At 53.1% G+C, this 23,426-nt stretch overlaps 1 protein-coding gene across 2 annotated transcripts in view; it reads left to right on the top strand.

Moving 5' to 3' along the window:
- The window catches only part of Bmp7 (bone morphogenetic protein 7), a 75,956-nt gene that overhangs the window by 27,690 nt on the left and 24,840 nt on the right, over window positions 1-23,426 (top strand). For both annotated transcript variants that reach the window (NM_001191856.3, XM_039106002.2), the window contains exon 3: window positions 22,252-22,400. In NM_001191856.3, the coding sequence (NP_001178785.1) occupies window positions 22,252-22,400 (149 nt within the window). The remainder of the gene's footprint in view (window positions 1-22,251; window positions 22,401-23,426) is intronic.

Here is a 23,426-nt window from a genome sequence, read left to right as displayed (position 1 = left end):
CAGGAGGATTATGATCTTTTAGTGACTTCCTGTCCTCAGTCCTCCGGGTTTCTCTTTCTCTGGAGGAGAGACCACCACCCACTCTCTCCTGCTTCTAAGTGGTGGCAATTTCCCAGGCAATAACCCAGCCTGATTATTTCATGTTCACACAGTCCCATGGGATGGGCTGTGTTGTGTGGTGTAGTGTCGTTGTGTATATCACCTATTTGTTGCCCACAAGTGTGTGGTGACCTCCATTCTGCTGCTGTGGTCGGGGCTGTGGGGGAGGGTGGCCTCACTCCTGAGCGTGTCTGCCTGATGTTCTAGAACTGTGACTAGGTCACACACCTGTGTGCACGTGCACACCCACGTACGTACCCACACATGGCCTTCACAGAGGTCACCGGGCTTTCTCCACCAACCAGGGAGGACTTGTCCCCACACACTCCGCAAGGCCTCCTACTGAACCTTTTTGATCACTCTGATGGCTGACAGAAGGCATCCTGGTGTGGCTATAATTTATGCTTACAGCCCCTCAGTGCCCTGCACCAAGCTCAACCCTGCATGGCTTTCTTGCTAGAGAGACCTACAGTGAACTAGAGGGCAGGCAGGGCACAAGAAGGAGCTGGGTGGCTGGGGGCAGGAAGGCAGCCATGTGGGTCAACTCTGAATCTTCCCAGGAACTCACTCAGATGCCCGGTGTATCTTAGCTTGTTCCTCAGGCCCAGCCTCACGAAGAGGACATGGGCTTTTTTCTGGAGGTCCGGTACCTGCTGTGCACTGGGGACCATTTTTGCCCTGGGGACTCTTGTTTGTCCGCTAGCCTGGAGTTGAATCTGGCCCTCCTGTAAGCTGAGCAATAAGTGCTCCACCCCAAGACCATCAAGACTCTTAGCCAGATGAGGGTTTTACCTTTCTCCATGGCTGATGGCTTAAGGGAAGGAGCATACCCAGAGGTCGTTTACCAACAAGTGGGGCATCCACTTATGCCTGGGGCTCTTGGTTGGCCTCCAAACCTGCCTCTCAGAATGCCTCACTAGCACATAGCCTCATCCAAGCCAGTCCCGGCCGGCCTACCTCAGATGGTTGACTGTCACGGACACACTCTTCTCCCCATCTCCCTGTGGGGACAAGTGGTTGAGGATCATTGGGTCTGGGGGTCGCCTCTGACACCGAGGTTTCTCTTACCTGTGCAGAGCTCGCTTCCCAATACCACAGCCTTGCACGCTGTTCTTCCTGTGCAGCAGATGTCTGTCCCGTGTCGTGCACACCCGCCCTACCCTGTGGTGGAAGGTGCTGGAGGCACGGCTTTCTGTGTGTGCACACGCCAGTTGCTGTTCTCAGAGGTCAGGCAGAAGGAATAAATGGGGGAAGGACTTTGAGAGCATGAACGCCGCCGTGTAAAGTTTTGGTTTGCCCAAGTTTCCCAGGCAAACTGGTTGCCTGAGTTTGCCAGGATGCGGCCATGATTAAGTCTCACAAATGGCAGCCCAGAGCAATAGGACTGGATTCCCTGGAGTCTGTAACTTCAGAATTAGTCAATGGTGCCTGTCCCCTCTGAAACCTCTGTCTGTCTGTGTCTGTGTGTGTGTGTGCGTGTACACTTGTGTGTGTGCACTTGTGTGTGCTTGTGTGCATGCTGTGTGTATGCCTGTGTGTATGTGCAGGTGTGTGCACGTGTGAGTGCATGCATGTGTGCTTCTGTGTGTGCATGTGCATGTGTGTATGTGCATGCGTGTGTGTGTGCAGGCTTGCATGTGCATGCTTGCACTTGTGCACCTGTGTCTGAAGGTTCTTGACCTGACGTGGCTTTCAGCTTTGGTTGCTTTTAGGCTCAGTCTCTGAGCATGACCCCAACTGTTTCCACCTGGGCATTCCCCATGTCTCCTGTGGCATGAGGGCTCCACCCCACTCTGCTGTGAGTGCCTCATCTGTCTTCTGAGACATTAGTTCTTAAACAAGGATGGTTCCACGGGCAGGTCTCGGGTTTGGACTAGAATCTCCTTTTGGGGGTACAGTTCTACTTATAACAGGGTGACGTGAATTCAGGAGCAAGTGGAGAGAGAAGCAAACGGCTTGAGCTGTGACAGAAAGTGGTGGCAAGACTGGTATCTGTGTTGTGGCTACCAATGTCCTCAGGGTGTTTGAGTGACAGGAGCTCTGTCAGCAGAGGACAGAGGAAGAGTGTTATTGGAGCAACCACAAGGGTCCTAGGGTCACGTGAGGCAGCATGAAGAGACCAGCCGCTGCTGGAATGGGATGGGCCACCTGGGCCTTGCAGAAAACACAAAGCTTGGTGCATCTTCTCCTCTCTGCCCCTGAGATCAGGTGATAGGTGGGTCCTGTCATTTCTGGGCCATGAGGAGGTATGGATTCTAGTTGACAGAGGGACATGTGGTATAGAAGCTCCCTGGGGTACTGGTGACATGGGTGGCTAGTACTGAGGGCTTGCCTCTGGGGGCGGGGCTCCTTGCTGAGCAGAGGAGGGGACACAGAGCAGCTGGTGTGCAGCCTTGAGGGAGAAGAGTTGATTGACAGCAGGAGGGCGGGACCAGTGAGGTGTAGTAGGTGTTCTTCCAGAGCCCTGCAGGCATGTACCCAGAGGTTGGTTGGCCTCCAAACCTGCCTCACAGAATGCCTCCCTTCTCCAGGAGTTAAGGTTAACCTTTGGCTTTGTTTTCTGTTAATGCTGTTTACTCAGTTGCTTTTGAACCTAGGTGCTTCTCTGGAGGCATGGGGGTGGCAACCCAGCTTTAAGAACCTGGATTCAAATCCTGCTAGAATGGTGGTGGCCTTGGAGACTCAGTTTCTCCTCTGAGAGGGAGTGATCATGGTGGTGTCTCCCTCCCAGGGTTATGGAGAAGTTTTTTTTTTTTTTTTTTTTGAGAATATTCTCCACAGTAAACGGCTCCTCAGTAATGGTCTCCCTCATTGTAGGAGGGGGAGAGTTCTTAGCTGCAGACTTCCACAGCGCTGCCCTCTTCTCTGGGCTTCTGAGGACTTGTATACTTTAGGCATAGGCATGTGCCTGAGGATTCAGGCCTGAGCTAGGTATAGACGTTGGCTCTTTTGCATGTCCCCAACTGTGCATCTTCTGTCCCAAGCCTCCCACTCGCCCAGCCCAGTGCCCGCCCCTCCCCCACCTCCCAGTTCTGCCACCTCCCTGGGATCTGCGCTCTGCTGCCCCCGAGCCACCCAGCTGCTCAGGGCCTGGACATCTGGCTTCCTGGCAGGCTCCAGAGACACTCCAGGGGTGCTGGGATTAGCCAGCTGTGGGCTGGCTTCAGCGTCTCTCCCCTGTGGGAGTCACTTTCCACCAAGTCCTCTTGATCTCTTGGAGTTGGAAGCCTTCCATGGTCTGTCCCTGCCTCAAGCCAAGCCCCAGATCTCTGGAAAGGCTGGAGAGGTAGCCAGAGCCGCCCTTGGCTGGCTGCTGGGGAGCCAGAGCTCAGAGGTGGGCCTAGAAGATGGAGGCTTCATTCTGGAGGCTTTGGCCCCGGGGTTGACACGAAAGGATCAGGAGCTTAGACTTTCTTCCTGGACCCTGAGCCTGGAGCTGGACCAGTCAGCTTCCGTGCCCCAGGCTTGTTTCTGCTCCTGTTTCCATCTGCAAACTGGGAGCTTCCCAGCTTGCTCCTCCTGCACTGCAGGGATGTGTTTGCACCAGGAGCCTCAGGAGGCCAGGCCCTGTCATTCCCCCAAGGTAGAGATGTTGTCTGCAGCTGGCTGAAAAAATGTCCCCTGCTTCATCCCAGGGCCTCTGGCTGCCAGGAAGGTGACCTCAGCCTCTCTAATGCCAGGGTTTGGATCAACCTCAGCCCAAGTCACTGTGAGGGAGAGGGGGCTATTTCTGTCTGTCCTTCCAGAGAGATATTCGCAGCAGAGGAGGCCAAAGGGGTGGCTTACTGTCCCCCCCCCAACCCAGTCCAGCCTTTCTTGTTCTGAGTGCCTGTAGGTGGGGACGGCGGCCTCCTGCAGGACATCTGGCTTTCGCACCTCACTTAGAGGAGGCATCCCATCCAGGGTGCTCCCACTGCAAGAACAGCTACAAACCTGCCCACAGCTTCTTTCTGCAGCCCGCTGCATCCAACCTTCGAGGCATCTGCCTTCCCTCCCTCTATCCCAGGGTGAGCAGGTAGAGCATGACCTCTTATCCACACCAGGGTAGGCCATGGCTCTGTACCTCAGGACATACATGGAGAACCACAGGGCTCTGCTGCAGAGCTCTGCTGGGGCCGAGGGCCAGAGAAAGGGTCTCTGGTCTCCATATCCCACAGTGGTCTCAAGGTGGCCCCAGGGGTGGCACCTCACCTCACCCTGTCCTCTGTGGGGACTTTCAGGTGGACATGGCTTTGGTTGCAGGCTCAGGATTTGATGGCCTTTTATATAACCACATTCAGACACAGCAAAGAGACATCTATCTCTAGCACGAGGACTGGGACATCTCCCATTTTGGGGGTTTTCCGTTTGCAGTAACACGGTGGGTATTCCACCCCCACAAAGGGCCTCTTTAGTGTTATCCTCCTTCCACAAACTGAGTGACTCAGCTGAGGTCACATGGTCAGGAAGTGGCAGAGTGGGGACTTGAACCCAGGTCTCTGAGGCTGGCCCACCCTGCACCACTTGCATTCTGAGCCGCAACCATGAGATTCTCAACCATGGTTATGCATTGGGATCAGTTAGACTGATCAAAGATCCGATAAAGCTGCCAGTGTGGGCTGGGTGCAGCCAGGTCTGAGCTGGGTGTCGACGTTTCTTGAGATAGCCCATGTGTTCCAGGTGCCAGGCTCTGTCCGGGCAGGTGGCTGCCATCTTGGCCAACTCTAGTGTCAGATAAGCAGAACGTGGGGCACTCCTGCTTTAGCCCTGGTGACCAATGGCTTGTCCCCTGGTAGACTGTTTTTTTCCTCACAGAACAGATACCTACTCTTGTGAGTGTTCCAGACTCTGTCTGTCCATCTCACTGGGGTGGGAGGAGACCAGTTGAGAGTGGGGATCCTTCCAGAAGCTTCCAGTCTTCCCCCTGCTTCTAAAGGCCTATGTGTCTGCTTTTTGCATCTCCTGGCTTCTAGCTCTTGCCACTACACCTCGGCACAAGGGCGTAAGCTTGGGATGTGAGTTGCCTTAGCAGCAAGCACTATGTAGCAGCAGACCAGCGCTATCCTGGAAGATCATAAGAGAGGGCAGCTGTGGAAAGCCCGGTTTAGGACCACCATCTCTTCTAAAGGCCCCTTTCCCTGGGTAACACTCCAGACCCCAGCTCTGAGCCTTGGACAAGGCAGATAATGGCTCTTGGTGCTGCTTGGTTCCTCTCAGGGTCCCCTCACTAATTTGCAAGGGTCACTCTGGAAAAAGCTTGCATTCAATGCCACCCAGCGGGGAGGATGGCAAGCCACTGTGTCCAATCAAGTTAGTTCTGGAACGGCAGTCAGCCGGCCGGTCCTGCTCTGTGTCCTGGAGCCAAGTGCCCACTGGCTTCCTTTCCTGTGGTCTGAGGTCAGCTGGTGGGCTACGGCGGCTGGTTTGATCTGTGTGTTTTTCCTTTCCTCCCATCCTTCACCCACACCCGGCTTCTTGGGTGTCAGTGCTAACAGGGCATATCTGTGGGGCACTTGTGATAAAGTCCTGTTGGGGTTCAGCAGGGTACTTGGCAGGGGGTTCTCATTTTCTCAGACCCCGGTCGGCACTGAATCCCATGAAGTCAATCTGGGCAGGGGTCCACAGTCAGCCCCAGCATTGTTGTAGACCTGTGCACGGGGAGGGCAGCGTTTGAGATATAATCCTCTGCCTCCTCTCCCAGTGATCTACCTCTGTGCCAGAAGTGGTAGCTGTCCCCCTGAGCGGCGGCGGTCACAGAATCTGCCTGTGTGGCTACAAAACCCTGTCGAGGCTTCCTCTCCCCCCACTTTGCAGAGAACCGAGGCATGTGACCCAAGATGAAGGCTGACCAGGGCATGCATTCCTCCTTACACAGTTCTGCGAGCTGGGTCATAGGTCAGCCGGATATCCACCAGGGAAACTGAGGTAGAGAAGGCAAATGACCTTTCTGGCTTGTCCTAACAATGTCGTGAGGCGGCCCAGTCAGCCACCTCCAGATGCACGAGTGCGTGAAGTTCACAGGCTGCTGGCCTGGCAGGGCCTCATGGAGCTCTGAATGGATTCTGAATGGCAACTGCAGAGGCTTTCTGCAGGAGTGAAGTCTAAGGCACACGGTAGGCACTCAGAGAATGCCTACTGTGGGAATAGTCTGGCCTCTTGCTGTAGGGCCAGTGCCTCTTGTGTGGAGGTGTTGTGCGCCACGGGGATGTGCCCACAGGTAGCCTCTGTGTGCAGAGGTCCCGGGGCATCTGCTCATGGACTGGTTGGTTCCCCCCCCACGCTTGCCAACTGCTGTGATTTCAGTCTTACCTCACCATCTGAGTTCAATTGCTAAAAACGTGAAAATTGCCTACAATTATAACAGCGCTCAATTCTCTGAGAGAATCATATTAGGCAGAGCCAGCCGGGGGCTGCTCCAGAGTCTGGGGGTCGATGGGCTCTCATTGACAGGGGAATGGCTGCAGGTGCTGGGGCCCTGGGTTCTTGATGCTGGGCTGCATCTGGGGACAGTGGGCTGTAGGATCCGGTCTGTCTGGATAACTTGATCAGACGCCTTAATTCCGAAAGCACTCCGCTCTTGGATTGGGACCCCTGCTTGCCTCTAGGAACCTGTTTTTCCAAATGTATCAACATATGTGTTTCATATCAGGGCCTGTAACTGCTTCAGCCTCCTTGGAGGGGAGGCAACAGGAATCGATATTTTTCAATTTGCTTATGAGTGGTCATCTGTAGCCGGGATAACAAATGCCTTCTCAGATGCTAACACCGTGAGGACTAGGGGGAAACAGGTGCTGTTTCCGAGGGGTCGGCTATTTCCACAAAGCCCTCCGCTGTGTGAAACATGGGTCAGGAGCAGTGGACGACCGAGGCTTCTGCAAGCTCTGGTTTCTTCCTTCCTCCTCCCACTGTCACCCCCATGGGTGCCATCTTCTTTCTCTTGGGCTCGACTAATGGAACCCAGCACTGCTTCCTGCAGTCGGCAATGCAGCTGCCTGACAAGAGAGAGGCAGCCAGCCGGGAAAGCCTGTGGGGCCCTGGTCTCAGGTCAAGGTTTCTCCAGGGCCAACTGTGAAGTGTGTGTGTGTGCACGCTCATGAGAGTGCATGTGTGCCCGTATATACGTGTGCATGTGAGTGTATCTCTCTCTCTCTCTCTCTCTCTCTCTCTCATTCTCTCTCTCCCCCGCTCCCTTCTCCGTCCCCCCCCCCGCCGTGTGTGTGTGTGTGTGTGTGTGTGTGTGTGTGTGTGTGTGTGTGTGTGTGTGTAAGCATAAACCAGAGATGATAAACCGGTGTCTCCCTCAATTATACTCCACGTTCATGTCTGACATACTGTCTTTCACAGAGTCTGCAGTTTGGCTAATCTTCCTTCCCAGCCAGTCTGCTCTGCATATCCTTAGCACTGAAATTATACATGCACTTCCTTGCCCGACTTGCCCTGAAAGGTTACAGACCTGAGCCAAGTCCCCTAAAAGCCTTCTTCCCAGCCCTGAAATGAAGGTTTGTGAAAGGTTTCAGAGAGGCCCATAGGAATAGAGGGGTGGGGCCGGGAGGGAGGGTGCTGTTGGCCAACGTTCTGGCGGGGGGGTGGGGGGGGTAGCTGTGGTCCACTCCCCTGCTGGGGGTGGCAGTTCATAGACAAGGTTGCATCCCCTTGTTGTAGAACTTACACTTCCATAGGGCATCATTCAGACAGGGCTCCTAGCTCTGGTGCCGTGGGTGTTTGGCCTTCTTCTGGGGTGGCTGATGGTCAGTGGCCTCTCCAGCCTCTGACACAACTTTTGTAGCACCTAGGTGTGGAAACAGAGTAGCCGGTGGACTCTGTAGGCGGCAGAGTGGCCCTGGTGGGGCAGGGACTTCAGGTCACCGAGAGCCAACAGTGAGAGCCCTGAGGCCTTGGTGCCCAGGTTGGAAGGAGGTGTCAGCCTTTGGGGCCAGCCGCTGTGAAGGGGCCAGAGCTGCATTCCGACCTCCCTTCAGCTTGTTCATTGCCTCGCCCCTAGGCTCCCGCTGATTACAGTGCCTGAATCTACCTGAATCCACCTGCTCGCAGAATCCCATCCAGATTTTTTTTTTTTTTGGTTCTTTTTTTCGGAGCTGGGGACCGAACCCAGGGCCTTGCGCTTCCTAGGCAAGCGCTCGACCACTGAGCTAAATCCCCAACCCCTCCCATCCAGATCTGAGAAGAGTCCAGCCTCTCCTTTCTAACCCAAGAGCCTCGTTCATAGGATAATCAAGGTCTGGCCTGGCTCTCAACACCTAGCAAGCACAAAAGTAGGAACCATTTTTCTTAGCTACTCCTTCTCTTTGCTCCCTCTGACCCCCTTCCCTGCTTCCTGAGGCCCCCATTATTTATGTATGTATGTATATATGTATGTATGTATGTCTGTATGTATGTATGTATGTGAGTACACTGTGACTGTCCTCAGACACACCAGAGGAGGCCATCGGATCCCATTACAGATGGTTGTGAGCCACCACGTGGTTGCTGGGATTTGAACTCAGAACCTCTGGAAGAGCAGCAGCCGGCGCTCTTAACCGCCGAGCCACCTCTCCAAGCCAGCTGTGGAGACTCTTAAGCTCGGAAGTGGTCACGAGCATTCACTGTCCTTCACACAGCTCTGCAGGTTTGTGTTTGTCAGGGTTGACTGGTGACGTTCGAAAGCCGCATCAGCTCCCTTGGTGTGAGGGTTCTCAGGCCACTGCCTGGTGCTGCAGACGTGGGGACCGGGGTGGGGTGTGTGTGCGTCTGCTTCCCCGGTGCTGAGATTGGACACAGAGCAAGGCCTAAACCGCACTGTTCATCCGGTGACACATCGGACATCATCACAGTGAGGCAGTGACACCTTGGAGCCCTCCCCCACCCCCCAAGAAACTGTGGGGAGCCCTGTGGAACTTGTGAGTCAGCCCAGTGTCCTCTGGATGGACCTCTGTCTGCGGCTGGTGGCCCAGAGTCGGATCTTTCCAGGCTTGCCCTGGTCACATTTCTGAAATGCCACAGGCTAGTAAACAGTGTTCCTGCAGCCTCCTGGCATAGTTCTCTCCTACTGTGTGGGTCCTGGGACCAAACACAGGTTAGACTCGGACCTGAAGCCACTGAGGGTGCTGTGGTCTTTATACCTGCTCCTTAGGCTTGAAGGCAAGTGCAGTTACCTGCAGAGCCGTCTCGCTGGCCCAGGTGCCCTCTCTGCATGGTGTATCATTCGTTGGCCTTAATATGTCTGATAAACTAATGGGCCTGTTAACCATGAAATGGTTTTGTGTATGCCCATGTGAGCGTGTAAGTGTGCAAGTGTGTACTTGTATGCCATGACCACAGATACTATCCACTTTGGTTTTTTTGTTTTTGAAGATTTATTTATTTTATGTATGTGAGTACACTGTAGCTGTCTTCAGACACACCAGAAGAGGGCATTGGATCCCATTACAGATGGTTGTGAGCCACCATGTGGTTGCTGAGAATTGAACTCCGGGCCTTTGGAAGAGAAGCCAGTGCTCTTAACCTCTGAGCCATCTCTCCAGCCCCTCGTTTTTTGTATTTTGACGTGAAGTTTTTCACTGGCCTGCAGCTCAGTACGCAGGCTAGCCTGGGCAGCCAGCGAGCCCCAGGGACCTTCATCTCCTCAGTGTGATATCACACGAACACACCTCAGCTTGTCCACAGTTTGCTGAGGGATTGAGCTCAGATCCGGGTGCTTCCGCAAGGCAACTTTACAGACTGGTTCATCTCCTTAGCTCCCTGAGGTGGTTTTGTCTGAGGTGTTTTCGATGCACCTACATGTCCACATGTTCCTGACTTAATCTGATTACTCGATAGCTGGTGATATCTCATTTGCATAAATCAGGTGTTTACTGGTCTGTGCCCCATGGTTCGGGGAGCACGAGGAGAGTGTCGACTTGCAAGAATAAGGTTTGCGGGGCTGGGGATTTAGCTCAGTGGTAGAGCGCTTGCCTAGGAAGCGCAAGGCCCTGGGTTCGGTCCCCAGCTCCGGAAAAAAAAAGAACCACAAAAAAAAAAAAAAAAAAAGAATAAGGTTTGCACTAGGCTCTGAAAAGTTCACACTCTGAATAGTGGGGACTTCTGTTTGTGAGAGTGAGATAAGCCTGAAGGTGACTGGACTGTCCTCTGCACACTACAGAGGGCCCCGGGGCAGGGCACAGCCATGGCGTCTCTTGCTTCTTCTGTCTGCGGCTCAACGCACCGCCAACGCCAAGTTCATTTTCTTGCTACACCATGCTCCCTTCCTCTTTTGGTATCTGGGTTTTGGAAGCTTAAAACAGTCTGTCTGTGGTTCTTTTCTTTCCCTAAAGGTTGGAAAGGTGACACGGTGAGAAAGCTGTTCATGTTGGCTCGTTGATGCCTTCCCGAGTGTCCGTGAGGAGGAGTGAGGTTTCCTTGCCCTATTTCAGGGTAGAGCTGGAGGCTGCAGGAAACGGGGGCGACTGGTGCAAGTCTGGAAAGATCCGCCTTTGCACCACCACCAGCAGTCAGGGGTCCGTCAGGAGGACACGGAGCTGACTCAGAGCTCCACAGGGCTCCCCACAGTTTCTTGTGTGTGTGTAGGGTGGCCTCCCGAGGTCTCTCTGTGATGATGTTCGATGTGTCACCGGATGAACAGTGTGGCTCAATCCTTGACTGTGTGCACTGTGTCCAAGTGGACCTCACCAAGGGGAGTGAATGGGCAGCTTCCCTGCCCCCAGTTTCCAAGTCTAGAGTACCAGTCAGGGTCCCTGCAGGCGGTGGGAGGAGGTACCCGGAGTCTCTCCCTAGTCAGTGTGGGCGATCGCCCTGGGATTTGGGAGTCGGTTTCCATGGGGATCAGATAGGACCAGTGGGCAAAAATCCCAGGGAGCTGGGAATCCAGTCCATGTCTTGGGACACTTATGACATTCAGAGAGAAACGTTCACTCTTCTTTAAATTTTTTTTACATACATATTCATTTTGTGTTACTTACGTATTTGTTGGGTGTGCTTTTGTGTGTGTGTGTGTGTGTGTGTGTGTGTGTGTGTGTGTGTGTGTGAGACCAGAGGACCATCTGAAGAACTCGGTTCCTTCCTACTGTGTGGGTTCTGGGGATCATGCTTTGTGTGAGCCCTTTAAGCCATCTTGAGGTCAGAGCCTTTAATGTACATATGTGTGGCAGGACATCTCTGGAGGCCAGCGTGTTTGTTTCACCATAAGCCCTGTTAGCCTTTGGCCCTCTGCTAATGGGGCACACTTTGGAGACCCTGATACCTTCCAAACCCATCTTCTTCCAGACAGGCTCTTGAAGTCCCGAGCATGAATGGCCGCTTGTTCCCTGCATGTAGCAGCATGGCCCTTCTGGTTGCCGTGCAGGACGTCCTGGGCCCTCTGCCTGGTGGGCTTCCTCGGTGGGCAGCCTGCCAGTCCTGGGCTGGCTGGGAAGGCTGTGGGTGGCCCCAGCTCAGTCTGTGGTAAGAGATGTTGTGGCTTTCCTCTGTTTTTCCACCTTTCTCCCAAACGACTTAATTTTGGTCTTCCTGGATATGTAAGTCCTCCAGAAAACGGTTTATAAAAAGCATCGGCCTCTCTGACTTCATCAGCCAGCCTCAAGGACGCCAGGACCATTTAGGTCCCTGTTGGAAAAGCAGGGCATTTCCTAACACTGAGGTGGGCAGCTCCAGGCGCCGGGTGACCTGACCCTGCAGGGGCCAACTTCGCCTCAGGACTTTGATCTGCCTCCCGGGCCTCCTCGAGGCCTGGAGTATGCGTGTGCATCCTGGGCTGGCTCCAGGTACAGCATCCAAGTGCCTTCTCTCCTGAGTCATGAGGGCTCTGCCCACATGACATCATGCTAGACGGGAATGGGATTGCTTGTACTCTCTGTTCCCCGTCCCCGAATCGTGCCTAGTGGGATGAAGGTGTGGAAGATGAGGAGGGTGGGGGGATAACTGGCAAAGGTTCTGCCCCCCAACATTCTTTCTATTCTCCAGCGCTTAGCACCTGACTTACAGTGGCCAGAAGCCTGCGGGCTGTGACCCCAGTCACCTGTGGACTCATAGCCACCTGTACCCTCTCCCCACTGGTCTCATACGTGGTCCTCTCTGTCCCCTCTGTCACATACACTTGTGCCAGCCCTCTTGTCTATACTGGTCTATACCGCTTCTGCTCATTTTCCTCTTGCCCTGCTGGGGTGTCCCCTTGAGCCTCCTCCCCCACGTCTTGTGCTTTTCTTTTCCTCTCCCATAGTCTTTTCTTCTAGGTGCTTCGTTAGCACTTTGGCCCCCCAATTTGTGCATCGCTGTCCTGGGCTCTGGTCCTCAGACCCCATTCTGGCTGCCTTTGTCCCCGGCTCTGGCATAGACCCCTGATGCTGATGCTGGCCCGGGGGCTGTAACAAGGGACCACACATTTAATGGGTTAAAAGTACAAGCTCTCAGGCTGGGGAGATGGCTCGGTGGGATAAAGTCCTCGGTGCATAAGCATAAAGACCTGGATCTGGAGGCTTAACACACAAAGGAAAGCTGGGAGCGCGGGGCAGTCAGGCACCCTTTAATGCCAGCATTCAGTGGGTAGGGGCAGGTGGATCTCTGTGAATTTGAGGCCAGCCTGGGAGACCCTTCTTCTTTGTTTTGTTTCTTTGTTGTGTTCTGTTTTTAAGGCGGGGCACAGTGATGTGAATCCACAATCCCTCTGTGGAGGGCAGAGAGACAGATGGATCCTGGTGCTCTTGCTGGCTAGCTGGTTTGGGCAACCGCAAACATGAGGCTCCAAGTTCACAGAAGGACCCTATTGCAAAGATTAAAATGGCATACATATTACAGAGGAAGACAGCAGATGTCTGAAATGGACTGGGGTGGTGGGGGTGGTGACTCAGTTCCTAGCCTTTTCTGACTTTTAGAAGTGGCCTCTTTTCATGGTTGAGGGTGCTCCGCCAACCGTCATGTCATGTTGATGACTGACTGTCCACTGTTTCCTTTTACTAAGGATGACTCTGTGGTGATTTTGGACCTCACAGGTGGTGAGCTATGACTGAGAGACCCTTCTGGTGGTGAGCTCTGCTGAGGGTCCCTGCAGGTGGTGAGGTATTCCTGAGGGTCTCTGCAGGTGGCAAGCTATGCCTGAGGATTCCTGCAGGTGGTGGGCTATGCCTGAGGGTCCCTGCAGGTGGTGACCCCTGCCTAAGGGTCCCTGCAGGTGGCACACTGCACTTGAGGGTCCCTGGAGGAGCTCCAGCTGAGTCTCAGGCTGTGATATTGGGGAACCTGTCTTAATTCTGAAACTTGAATTCAGGGCCTGGAGTTCATTAATTATCCACTCTACTACTGAGCTATGCGCCCCTCTGCGCGCACGCACACACCTCTAACTCTCTCTGTCTCTCTTTCTCTGTCTCTCTTTCTCTGTCTCTCTCTTTCTCTGTCTCTCTCTGTCTCTGTCTGTCTCTCTCTCTGTCTCTCTCTCTGTCTCTCTCTGTCTCTCTCTCTCTCTCTCTCTCTCTCTCTCTCTCTCTCATTTTCACTTTGAGGCAGAGTTTACCCAGATTGCACAGGCTGGCCTTGAACTTGAAATTGTCCTAGTAGTTGGGGTTGTAGGCCTACACCACCGTGTGTGACTTTGAGAACACTTTTAGTCCTATCTCTTTAAGGCAACCACCCAGATTCCCTTCCAGCCACCACCGGCAGCGATACAGACACTCCCCATTTTCAGCTGCAACTAAGATGTCTTGCAGGGACTTCAAGGTCCTCCTGGGCCCTCAAGACCCTGGGTACTGGGCCCTCTGGCAGGAATCAAATAAGGTATGTTCCCCAAGGTGGGACTGGGCTCTGAAACAGGCCTTCGCCTGTGGTCGAGAGCCCTCAGATTTTCCAGGGGGGCCCTGTCTTTTTCTTCCCAAGAAAAAGACCATTCTTGGTAGTCTTGATAGCAGGACAGGTGGGTATCCCCAAGGGAATGGTTGAAGGCTCCTGGGGTTTGAAGACTAGAAATAGCCTCAGAGTAGTCAGAAGTCCCAGACAGGACTCTCTGCCCTCCCACACTGGAGATTTAAAATACCCACTTTCCATGGCGGCAGAACTTTCCAGGGAGCATGTGTTGGGAGACCTGATGTGTGTGTGGAGGGCAGCTCCACCCACTTCCCCTCCAGGGCTCGGTTTGGTAGGTTTCTGCCATCCACCGGTTTCCTTGGGAGGAGGTGCCCTGGGCCTGGCAGCTTGCGTTCCACGGCCAGGTGGTTAATTATTAACAGCACAGTGCCTGCATGGGGTCAGCACAAGTTCACGCCATACAGAGTGGGGCTCTAGGGAAGCCTGGGTTTCTGGAGGGGAGAAGGTGACCTTCTGTGTCTTGATGCTGTGTGTGTGTGTGTGTGTGTGTGTGTGTGTGTGTGTGTGCGCGCGCGCGCGTACATGTGTGCACACATCTGTGTGTATGCGTATGTATGTATGCATGTGTGTGTGTGCATGTGTGTACGTGCACTTGCTACCACGCAGCCCAGAGGATAACCTCAGACCAGTTGAAGTTTCCACCTTCTAGAGTCCAAAGAGTACACAAACAGGTTTCCTGATCGAGGGCTGCAAGCTTTAGGACCTTATTCCTGCAGGGGGCGCTGTGCCGAGTATCGGGATCCCCACCCGTGAGTTTTATCCATTTAAAAAATAGAGCGTCTCTCGGCCCTCATCGGAGAAGCTTCTTGTTGCAGTAGATGGAGATCAACAGAGAGACCCACAACTAACTAGTCAGGGTGCAGAGAATAAGAGACGATGGAGTGCTCAGCCTTAAATGGGACAGTTCTCTCTCTCTCTCTCTCTCTCTCTCTCTCTGTCTCTCTCTCTCTCTCTCTCTCTCTCTCACACACACACACACACACACACACACACACACACACACACACACACACACACGCTTCCCTAGACTCAGGGATCATTGCAGAAGGAGTGTAAGAGCCAGAGATGGTGGATGACTACAAAGAAACGCTGTTTTCTGGACACAGCAGGGCAGCTGCACATATGATGCACACAGTAGGTGTGACAGCATGCAGGGCTGCTCATAGGATGCACACAGTAGGTATGACAGCATGCAGGACTGCTCATAGGATGCACACAGTAGGTGTGACAGCATGCAGGGCTGCTCATAGGATGCACACAGTAGGTGTGACAGCATGCAGGGCGGCTGCACATTTGATGCACAGTAGGTGTGACAGCGTGCATAAAATCTGTTCAGACTCAAGCCAGAAAAAGAAATGTACAGCATGTGGTTCATATATGGGGGTGGTTCATGTGCTCATATTTGGAGGCCAGAATTTGAAATCAGGTGTCATCTTCAGGAATGCCTTATTATTGGAGACACCATTTCTCCCTGACCCTGGTGCTCACCAATTCAGCTAGGTTGGCTGCTAACTAAAACCCAGGGATCCCCCTGTCTCTGCCTCCCAAGCACTGCCATGCCCAGTTTTTTAAATAGATGCTGGGGATTTGAACTTGGGTCCTCATGCTTGCAATACAAGCACCTTGCTGACTGAACCGCCCGCCCTGTCCTTTTTATCTTTCACATTTGTTTGTCAGTTTGCAGAGGACGACCTGGGGCTCCTCTCTCTACCCTGTGGATCTGGGACTTGAACTAGGCCTGTCAGGCTGGCAGCAGCAAGCGCCTGTACCCACTTTCGTTTCCATTTGCTTTTCCCTGACAGCGGCTGCAGCCGACTTCTTCCTTGTGTCCTATCAGAATCGGCTACACTTGGCCTCTGAGGCAGCCACATGCCGACTTGGCTGTGTAGGCTTGGAGCCTGTCTTCCCGTCTTGTACTTTCTTGATCAGCTTGACTAAGACGGCATTGCTGTTGGCTTTGCTTGTGAGCCTACCCTTTAGGGGCTGAGCCATCTCTCCAGCTCCATCATTGATTTCCCGAAAACCAGGAAATCTTGTGAGGATGGGGAAGGCGCCTTATGCTTTAATTTCTCTAGTGCATACTTGAGGTTTAATCTTTTTCTTCCTCTCTCTCTCTCTCTCTCTCTCTCTCTCTCTCTCTCCCTTCCTTCCTTCCTTCCTTCCTTCCTTCCTTCCTCCTCTTCCTTCCTCCCCTTCCTTCCCCCTCCACTCCCTTCCTCCCTCCCTCCCTTCTTTCCTTCCTTCCTCCCTCCCTCCCTCCCTCTTCTTTCCTTCCTTCCTCCCTCCCTCCCTCCCTCTTCTTCCCTTCCTCCACTCCCTCCCTTCCTCCTCCCCTCCCTCCCTCCCTCCCTCCCTCCCTTCCTTCCTCTCCTCCCTCCCTCCTTTCCTCCCTGAGTTAGATTGTATTCCCAGGTGTTGACATGCTGTGCACCCCTTCTGCTCAGTGCCCACGTCCCTTTGCCACCAAGTAGGTTTATGCAGTTCTTTGAGGTGGCCGTGGAGCACTCTCCTGCCTCGGACATCCTGTAGTGTTTTGGGCAGTCCTCTTGGGGGACTGGTTTCAGTACTGTGCGTCCTGCATATTGTCCGGGTAACCTTTCTCTGGAGCTGACTGTCCACAGTGAGTAGTTTCGAGTCACAGCTACTCTGCTAAGGAAAGCGCTTAGCCAGGTGCCTCTTCTGTTTCTGGGGCCATGGGAGGTCACCGATGAAGCTGGGAGCTGAGATGCCCAAGCTGACACCTCACTTAGGAATGGAGTCCTGACAAATGCAGCCCAACTATGCATGTAAAGAGGACCAGTGCATGCGTGTTGTTAGCTAAGAATTCTTCACGATGTGCCCTTTCATGTGCTTGCTTTAGCAGAACATCCTCCGTCCTGTGTCTGCTTCAGCTAAATGTTCCTTCACATGTTTGCCCCAGCAAAACACCATCCAACCGACTTTCCAAAGAACACTGAAGCCTTTTGCTCCTGCTGCTGTGCTTTGTTGATGGACAGCGTGTCTATGATCTGCCGGCTTCTTGGTCCTGCTGCTGAGCTTTCTTTGATCGACACCCCGACTTCCCTGATAGTGATGATGGATTGAATCTACTCCCTGGAGACATAGCTAACATAAACACCTTTTTGTTTAAGTTGCTGCTGGTCATGGTGTTTATCACAGCAATGGAAAAGTAGTTGATATACTCTTTTTGCAGACCTCCAGCTGAACGATCTCTTTCCCCCTCTTCAGGAGACGTCAGAGCCAGGGGTTCTTCTATTGCTGTGACAAAACACCATGACCAAAATCAAGTTGGGGAGAAAAGGGTTTATTTGGCTTACACTTCCACAGCACTGTTCGACATCAAAGAATGTCAGGACAGGAACTCACACAGGGCGGGAAGCTAGAGAGGTAGGAGCTGATGCAGAAGCCACGGAGGGGTTCTGCTTACTGGCTTGCTCATCACAGCTTGCTTTCTTATAGAACACAGGGCCACCAGCCCTGGAAGGGCCCCACCCACAATGGACTGGGCCCTTCCACATCAGTCATTGATTTAAAAATGCCCTACAGTCTTGTGAACAGCCTAATCCTTTGGAGGCATTTTCTTTTTTTTTTTTTTGGAGGCATTTTCTTAATTGAGGTTTCCTCCTCTCAGATGACTTTAGCCCATGTCAAGTTGACATGAAACTATCCAGCACAGGAGGGTCCCCTCGTCTCCCTTCCCCAACCCCCACTGCAGCAAGGCTTGCTGACCTGGTGACTCAGTTTGCAGGGGACAAATCTAGAAGCAACTCAGATTCTCAAGGCCTGGCCCTGCCTGGACCTTATTCCCACAGGGACCTGTTGACGCAACAGGTCACACAATCAGTCTGGACATCAAAGATGGAGACCAGCTTCCTCTGCTGGATGAGGGAATGCATCCTGGTCAGACAGACAGGAGGAATTGGTGGTGGTCGTTTTGAGAGAGTCTTGCACGGCTGTGAGCGCCTTTTCACGTGTGTGACGTCCACCGCTGACAGTCTTTGAGAATACTCAAGCAAGTCCTGGGGTTTCCTAGAGTATAGCAGGGGGAATCCACTAACCCTGCCATAACCAGTACAGCGTGCGTCTCAGGAACACCAGGGAGTGTACCTGTCTTCCTTGGCTCTTCCCAATGGCCATGTAAGGTGACCCTGTTCTCCTTTTACTCAGGCAGACACCAGAGCTAAGGATGAGCTGTCTTGGTTTCTGTATTTACCCACCTGGATCCCACGCTCCTCTGGTGATGTCTCTGTCCCCCACAGTGCAGAGAATGGCAGACACCGGGCAGGACCTAACAGATCCTGCATCCCCCCTCCCTCCCTGCTGAGATGTGACCTGGGGGTCAGGGGATGGGGACAAGGCTCAGGGGATAGAGGTTCTTAAATTAGATTTGCTATGGCACCAAGTTCTGCCATGTATAAAGCAGCAGCACCATGTCCCCAGGCCCACACGTGAGACAGAAACCACATCTGCTGCCTGAACTCATCACGTAGATTGGACCTGTAGCAGTCCCGGTTGCTGGGATTACAGGCATGTGCCACCACACCCATCGTGGGAGTGGCATCTAACATGACTGAGGACTGAGGGAAGTTCAGAGTGCCAAGCTTGGAAAGCCCCCAGGCTTCAGGGGTAAATGAATGTGCATCTGTTCCCAGGGGCCCTAGCACTTGCCAGTTCCCCACCTCCGCACTCCACCAGGGCTGGGCAGGCAGCCGTTATGCTTCAGGTAATGAAGGATGTCCCGGGGCCCATTCACTGCTCTCTGAGTCCCCTTGCAGTGGATGCTATGAACCAGACCAGGAGTCCACTTTCCCACGCAGTTGGGAAAACACTGTTGAGTACCTATGGTCCCGAGTCCGTTCTAATGAAGGGTCTCTACACCTCCATCCCCTTCTGTCCCTTCAGATAAGGTGCGGCTCTTCCACGAATGCCTGGGATAAGCTGCAAACAGAGATGGCTATAAGGATTGGCCGCCTTCTTGGCGATCCGGCGGCAAGTCACGTCTGGCCTCAGTGTCCTGGCCTTTCATGAAAGAAGGCTTAGCATTCGTGGGCAGGAAGCCTGTGTGAAGAGTTGCCCTGTCCCCTGGTCACAGGCATCGTTTCCTGTGCCAGCATCTGTTCCCCTCTCCCTGCACATCTCATATCTCAACAGCGTCACCACTGTGGTTTCTCATCTCGTGCTTGGAGCAAATGTCTCCAGTTGGCTTGGAGTGACATCTTCCAGCCACTGTCTGTCAGGGTAGTGAAGTGCTTCGGTCCAGGGAGCTCTCCAGAGTCAGGGAAGCCATCAGGCAAACTGGAGACGAAGCCAGGTAGATTTCTATGTGCGTGCATGCGAGTGTGTGTGTGTGTGTGTGTGTGTGTGTGTGTGTGTGTGTGTGTGTGTGTGTGTGTGGCTTTGAAAGCTATGGTAAGATATTCCCCAAACAAGTTCTGCGGTCACTTCTAAAGGGGCATCCAGGTAGGAGAATCTGAAGATTGGTTGTTATCGTTGTTGTTATTATTATTATCATCACTACTACTACTACTACTACTACTACTACTACTACTACTACTACTACTACTACTACTCCTCCTCCTCCTCCTCAGTTTGGACATCAGAACCAAACTTAGGGCCTTTCAAACCCTATGTGGCCCTAAAAAGCTTCCTCGATCCAGTAATAAGTCACAGAGAGGACAACTACAGCAGATCTGGAGGCCCCCTAAGGGGCAACATAGGCTCTTACCCTGTGGCTGGTTTACTGGTTTAACATGAGAATTTGTAGCATCTTAGTTCATTTAAGATGCTGTGATACATTTTCCAAGACTGGGAAACTTACAAGAACAGAAACTCACGATCACAGATGTGGAGGCCAGAGGTCAAGGTGCTGGCAGGAGCCGGGTTAGGCAAATGTTACTGTTTCGAGATGACTTCTTGTTGCTATGTCCTCACACAGTGGAAGAGGGGAAAGCCTCAAGTGCTCTCCCTGGAAACCTCACACAAGGACTGGTCTCGTCCCACGGGTGCCATCTTGAAAAGCTCCCCTCTTAATATTGTCCCATTACAGATTAGCTTTCAATGTGAGTCTGGCATGACTCTCTAGCTGGAGCAATGGTGTGATTCAACATTTTCTAAATCAGGTGTGGAGCATGTGCCTCGGGACCACCCACACCTCCACCAACGGTCCTGGTAATGTCATCCTTGTCTGGAGTCTCCTGCCGCCGCCCCCCCCCAAGCCTGGGCATGTGACTTGCCGAGGTCACCTAGGTTCTCTGTGCCTTTGGTGACTTTGATCCATGAAACTACCGGTCCCCTCACACCTGCCTGAGCGCTAGGCGCTAGCTCTCTGAGTCTGGTGGTGTCCATGTTTGGTTTCTGAGTGACTGTTGAACTTTTTTTTTCTTTTTTCTTTTTTCTTTTTTTTTTTTTTTTTTTGGAACTGGGGATCAAACCCAGGGCCTTGCGCTTGCCAGGCAAGCGCTCTACCACTGAGCTAAATCCCCAACCCCCGACTGTTGAACTTCTGAGAGCAATGTTGATGGGTTCTGAGTCAAGAGAAGTTAAAAACACTGGCTCCGAGTCTGGGTACAGCTTAGCTTCCCCGCTTGGGTGCGTTGATGGGCCTGGTGGCAGTTCAATGTATTATGGCTCCCAGCAAGGAGAGAACATGGAGACCTCTGAGATACATGGACTGATGACTGGGAAAGGCCAGGAGTTTAGTAGGAGGAGGGGATTGGGACCAACTGGAGGCTCTTTTCAGACTGGCATCTGGTGTTGGCTGTGGGTGCTGTTTAGTGGAACACAAAGCAATGGGTGGGATTTGTCAAAGTCTCTGAGAGTTTAGAGGAAGTCCCATCAGGCTTTCGAATCTCAGTCCTGCCCAGTGAGATCTCCCCGGTTGTGTGGGCCAGGATCCCCAACTTGCAGGGTTATCATGAGGACCTGGAGACAGGAATCTGCCTGAATTTTCTTCCCCAGAGGCCGACCAGTGAACTGTGCTCAACCAACAGTTGCCATATCTGAGGGTTTTGCGTATGAACAGCAAAAACGTTTCTCTGTTCCAGGGGAGGCAGCCACCCCAGGGCTGATGGCAGTTGTGAGGGCCCTGAGGTGGGTCCAGGTTGGAGAGGGGTATCACTACGTCAGTGCCCAGCACAGCATGGGGTCTCTAGCATTTCAGTTGACCACCAAAGGGCTCAGAATGTTGAAACTGAGTCTCGATAACTAAAAATCCACAGGAGGTGTTTTGAATACCTTATAGATTGTATGCAAGGGCTGGGTGGTGTTCATCGACCCATCCCTCTTCCACATACCTACACATGCATCACCCTCATCCATCCATTCTTCACCTGATCCATCTATCACCCCATTTATCTATCCATCCATCCACCCATCTATCCATCACCTCATCCATTCATCCAACACCCCATCTATCCATCTATCATCCATCCATTCATCCATCCATCCATCTATTCATTATCCATCCACCCATCATTCATTCATCCACCCATCCACATAACCATCTATCTATCCATTTATCCATCCATCAACCCATCCACTCATCATCCCATCCATCATCATCCATCACCCCACCCATCCATCCATCATCCATCCATCCATCCATCCATCCCCCACCCATCCATATGCCATCTCTCCATCATCTGTCTCTGTCTTTATCAGTTCACCTCTCCATTTACCCACCTACATATCCATCCATCTGTCCATGTATCCACCGTCCACCCACCCATCCCTCTGCTCATCCACACACCCATGCCCTGTCCATCTCTCCTACCCACCTGCTTACCTACCTACCCACCCACCCACCTGTCCATCTTTCCTCTGTTCATTTACTCACTCAACCTGTCCAGCTCCATAGCTACCCATCCGTCTTCTATCTGTAAATCCATCCACTGCTCCGACTCCCAGCCACCTTCCATCTCCGACAGGGTGCATGGAGCTCTTGTCGTGGTGGCACATGGAGCTCTTGTCGTGGTGGCAGACTCATGGTGGATGACCTTGTTGGTGTTACCTTCTGCCCCAGACACTTGCAGGCTGTATAATTCCTGCCTCTCCTGTGTCTTGCTGGGGTCCCCTGACGTATGGTAGAGTGAGATGACCTGTGTCAGTTCCCTGTTTAGGGAAATTCGATCCTTTCTTTCCCATCACAACTGCTGAGAGGTCATCATACCCAGGTCCTTTTCTGACGAGTCTGTGTGAAGAGGACCAGTGCCCTGCCCCCGCCTGGTGTCTTACACAGAGCCTCTCCTGTCTGTAAGCTGATGGGCTGTCAGTGTGGCCGGGCTGTGACCTAACTAACCCCAAGCCTGTGTCTCTCTGTCTCCTCTCCAGGGAGTCCGACCTCTTCTTGCTGGACAGCCGTACCATCTGGGCTTCTGAGGAGGGCTGGTTGGTATTTGACATCACAGCCACCAGCAACCACTGGGTGGTCAACCCTCGGCACAACCTGGGCTTACAGCTCTCCGTGGAGACCCTGGATGGTGAGTCCCAGACACCAACGCCTCTAGTCCCAGGGAAACCTCCTACCCTTGAGCTTCAGAAGGGGCTCAGTAGCAGTCCACAAGCTTGTTCATGTTGTTTTGTCCTCTGCCTGCACCCACCAAAACCAGCCTCGGTACTCTGGTTTCTCGCCTAAACCCAACGCTTCCTCTTGCTGTTCACAAAAGAAGAGCATGAGTTGGGCAAGCTTGGCCAGAGATGGCCTTGCCGCTCACAGCATCAGCAGGGGTGCAGTCATGTTGGATGTGCAGAATCTTGGGTCAGCCGAGACCTGCTACATGAGAACTTCCCAAAACTAGAGCCCTGAGGTGACATAATACACGCAGAACAGCGGGGTGTGCCAGCCAGGCTTTCGGCTCCCTGCCCTGGCACTCCTGGCTGTCTGGGAAATGAAGCATGGCTGCTGGCATCCCGGGTCTTCAAAGTCTTCAGACATTGCCAGATGCTCTCTATGGGGTGAGATTGGAGCCCTGAAGGCATCTTAGTGGTCTGAGTTGCCATTGTTTGTAGCTGGACCTTCCTGAAGTGTCTCCCTGGTTTCCTCTCGTGTGTGTGTGTGTGTGTGTGTGTGTGTGTGTGTGTGTGTGTGTGTGTGTGTGTAGGGGGGTATTGCACATGATCAAAGGTGACCTCAGAGCAAGGAGCAGGCATCAGATCCTTTTGAGATCAGAGTTACCTGGGGTGGCGAGATGAGTGATGTGGGTCCTGAGAACTGGACTTGGGTCTTCCAACCGGAACAGTGTCTTAGGGTGTTACTGCTGTGCACAGACACCGTGACCAAGGCAAGTCTTATAAAGGACAACATTTAATTGGGGCTGGCTTACAGGTTCAGAGGTTCAGTCCACTATCATCAAGGTGGGAGCATGGCTGCACCCAGGCGGGCATGGGGCAGGAGGAGCCGAGTTCTACATCTTCACGTGAAGGCTGCTAGCAGAAGACTGGCTTCCAGGCAGCTAGGACGAGGGTCTTAAACCCACGCCCACAGTGACAGACCCACTCCAACAGGC

Source organism: Rattus norvegicus, chromosome 3, assembly GCF_036323735.1.
Source record: "Rattus norvegicus strain BN/NHsdMcwi chromosome 3, GRCr8, whole genome shotgun sequence".
Classification (NCBI taxonomy): Eukaryota; Metazoa; Chordata; class Mammalia; order Rodentia; family Muridae; genus Rattus; species Rattus norvegicus.
The sequence above is the reverse complement of the archived record's forward strand: the minus strand, read 5'-3'. Positions and strand labels throughout refer to the sequence as shown.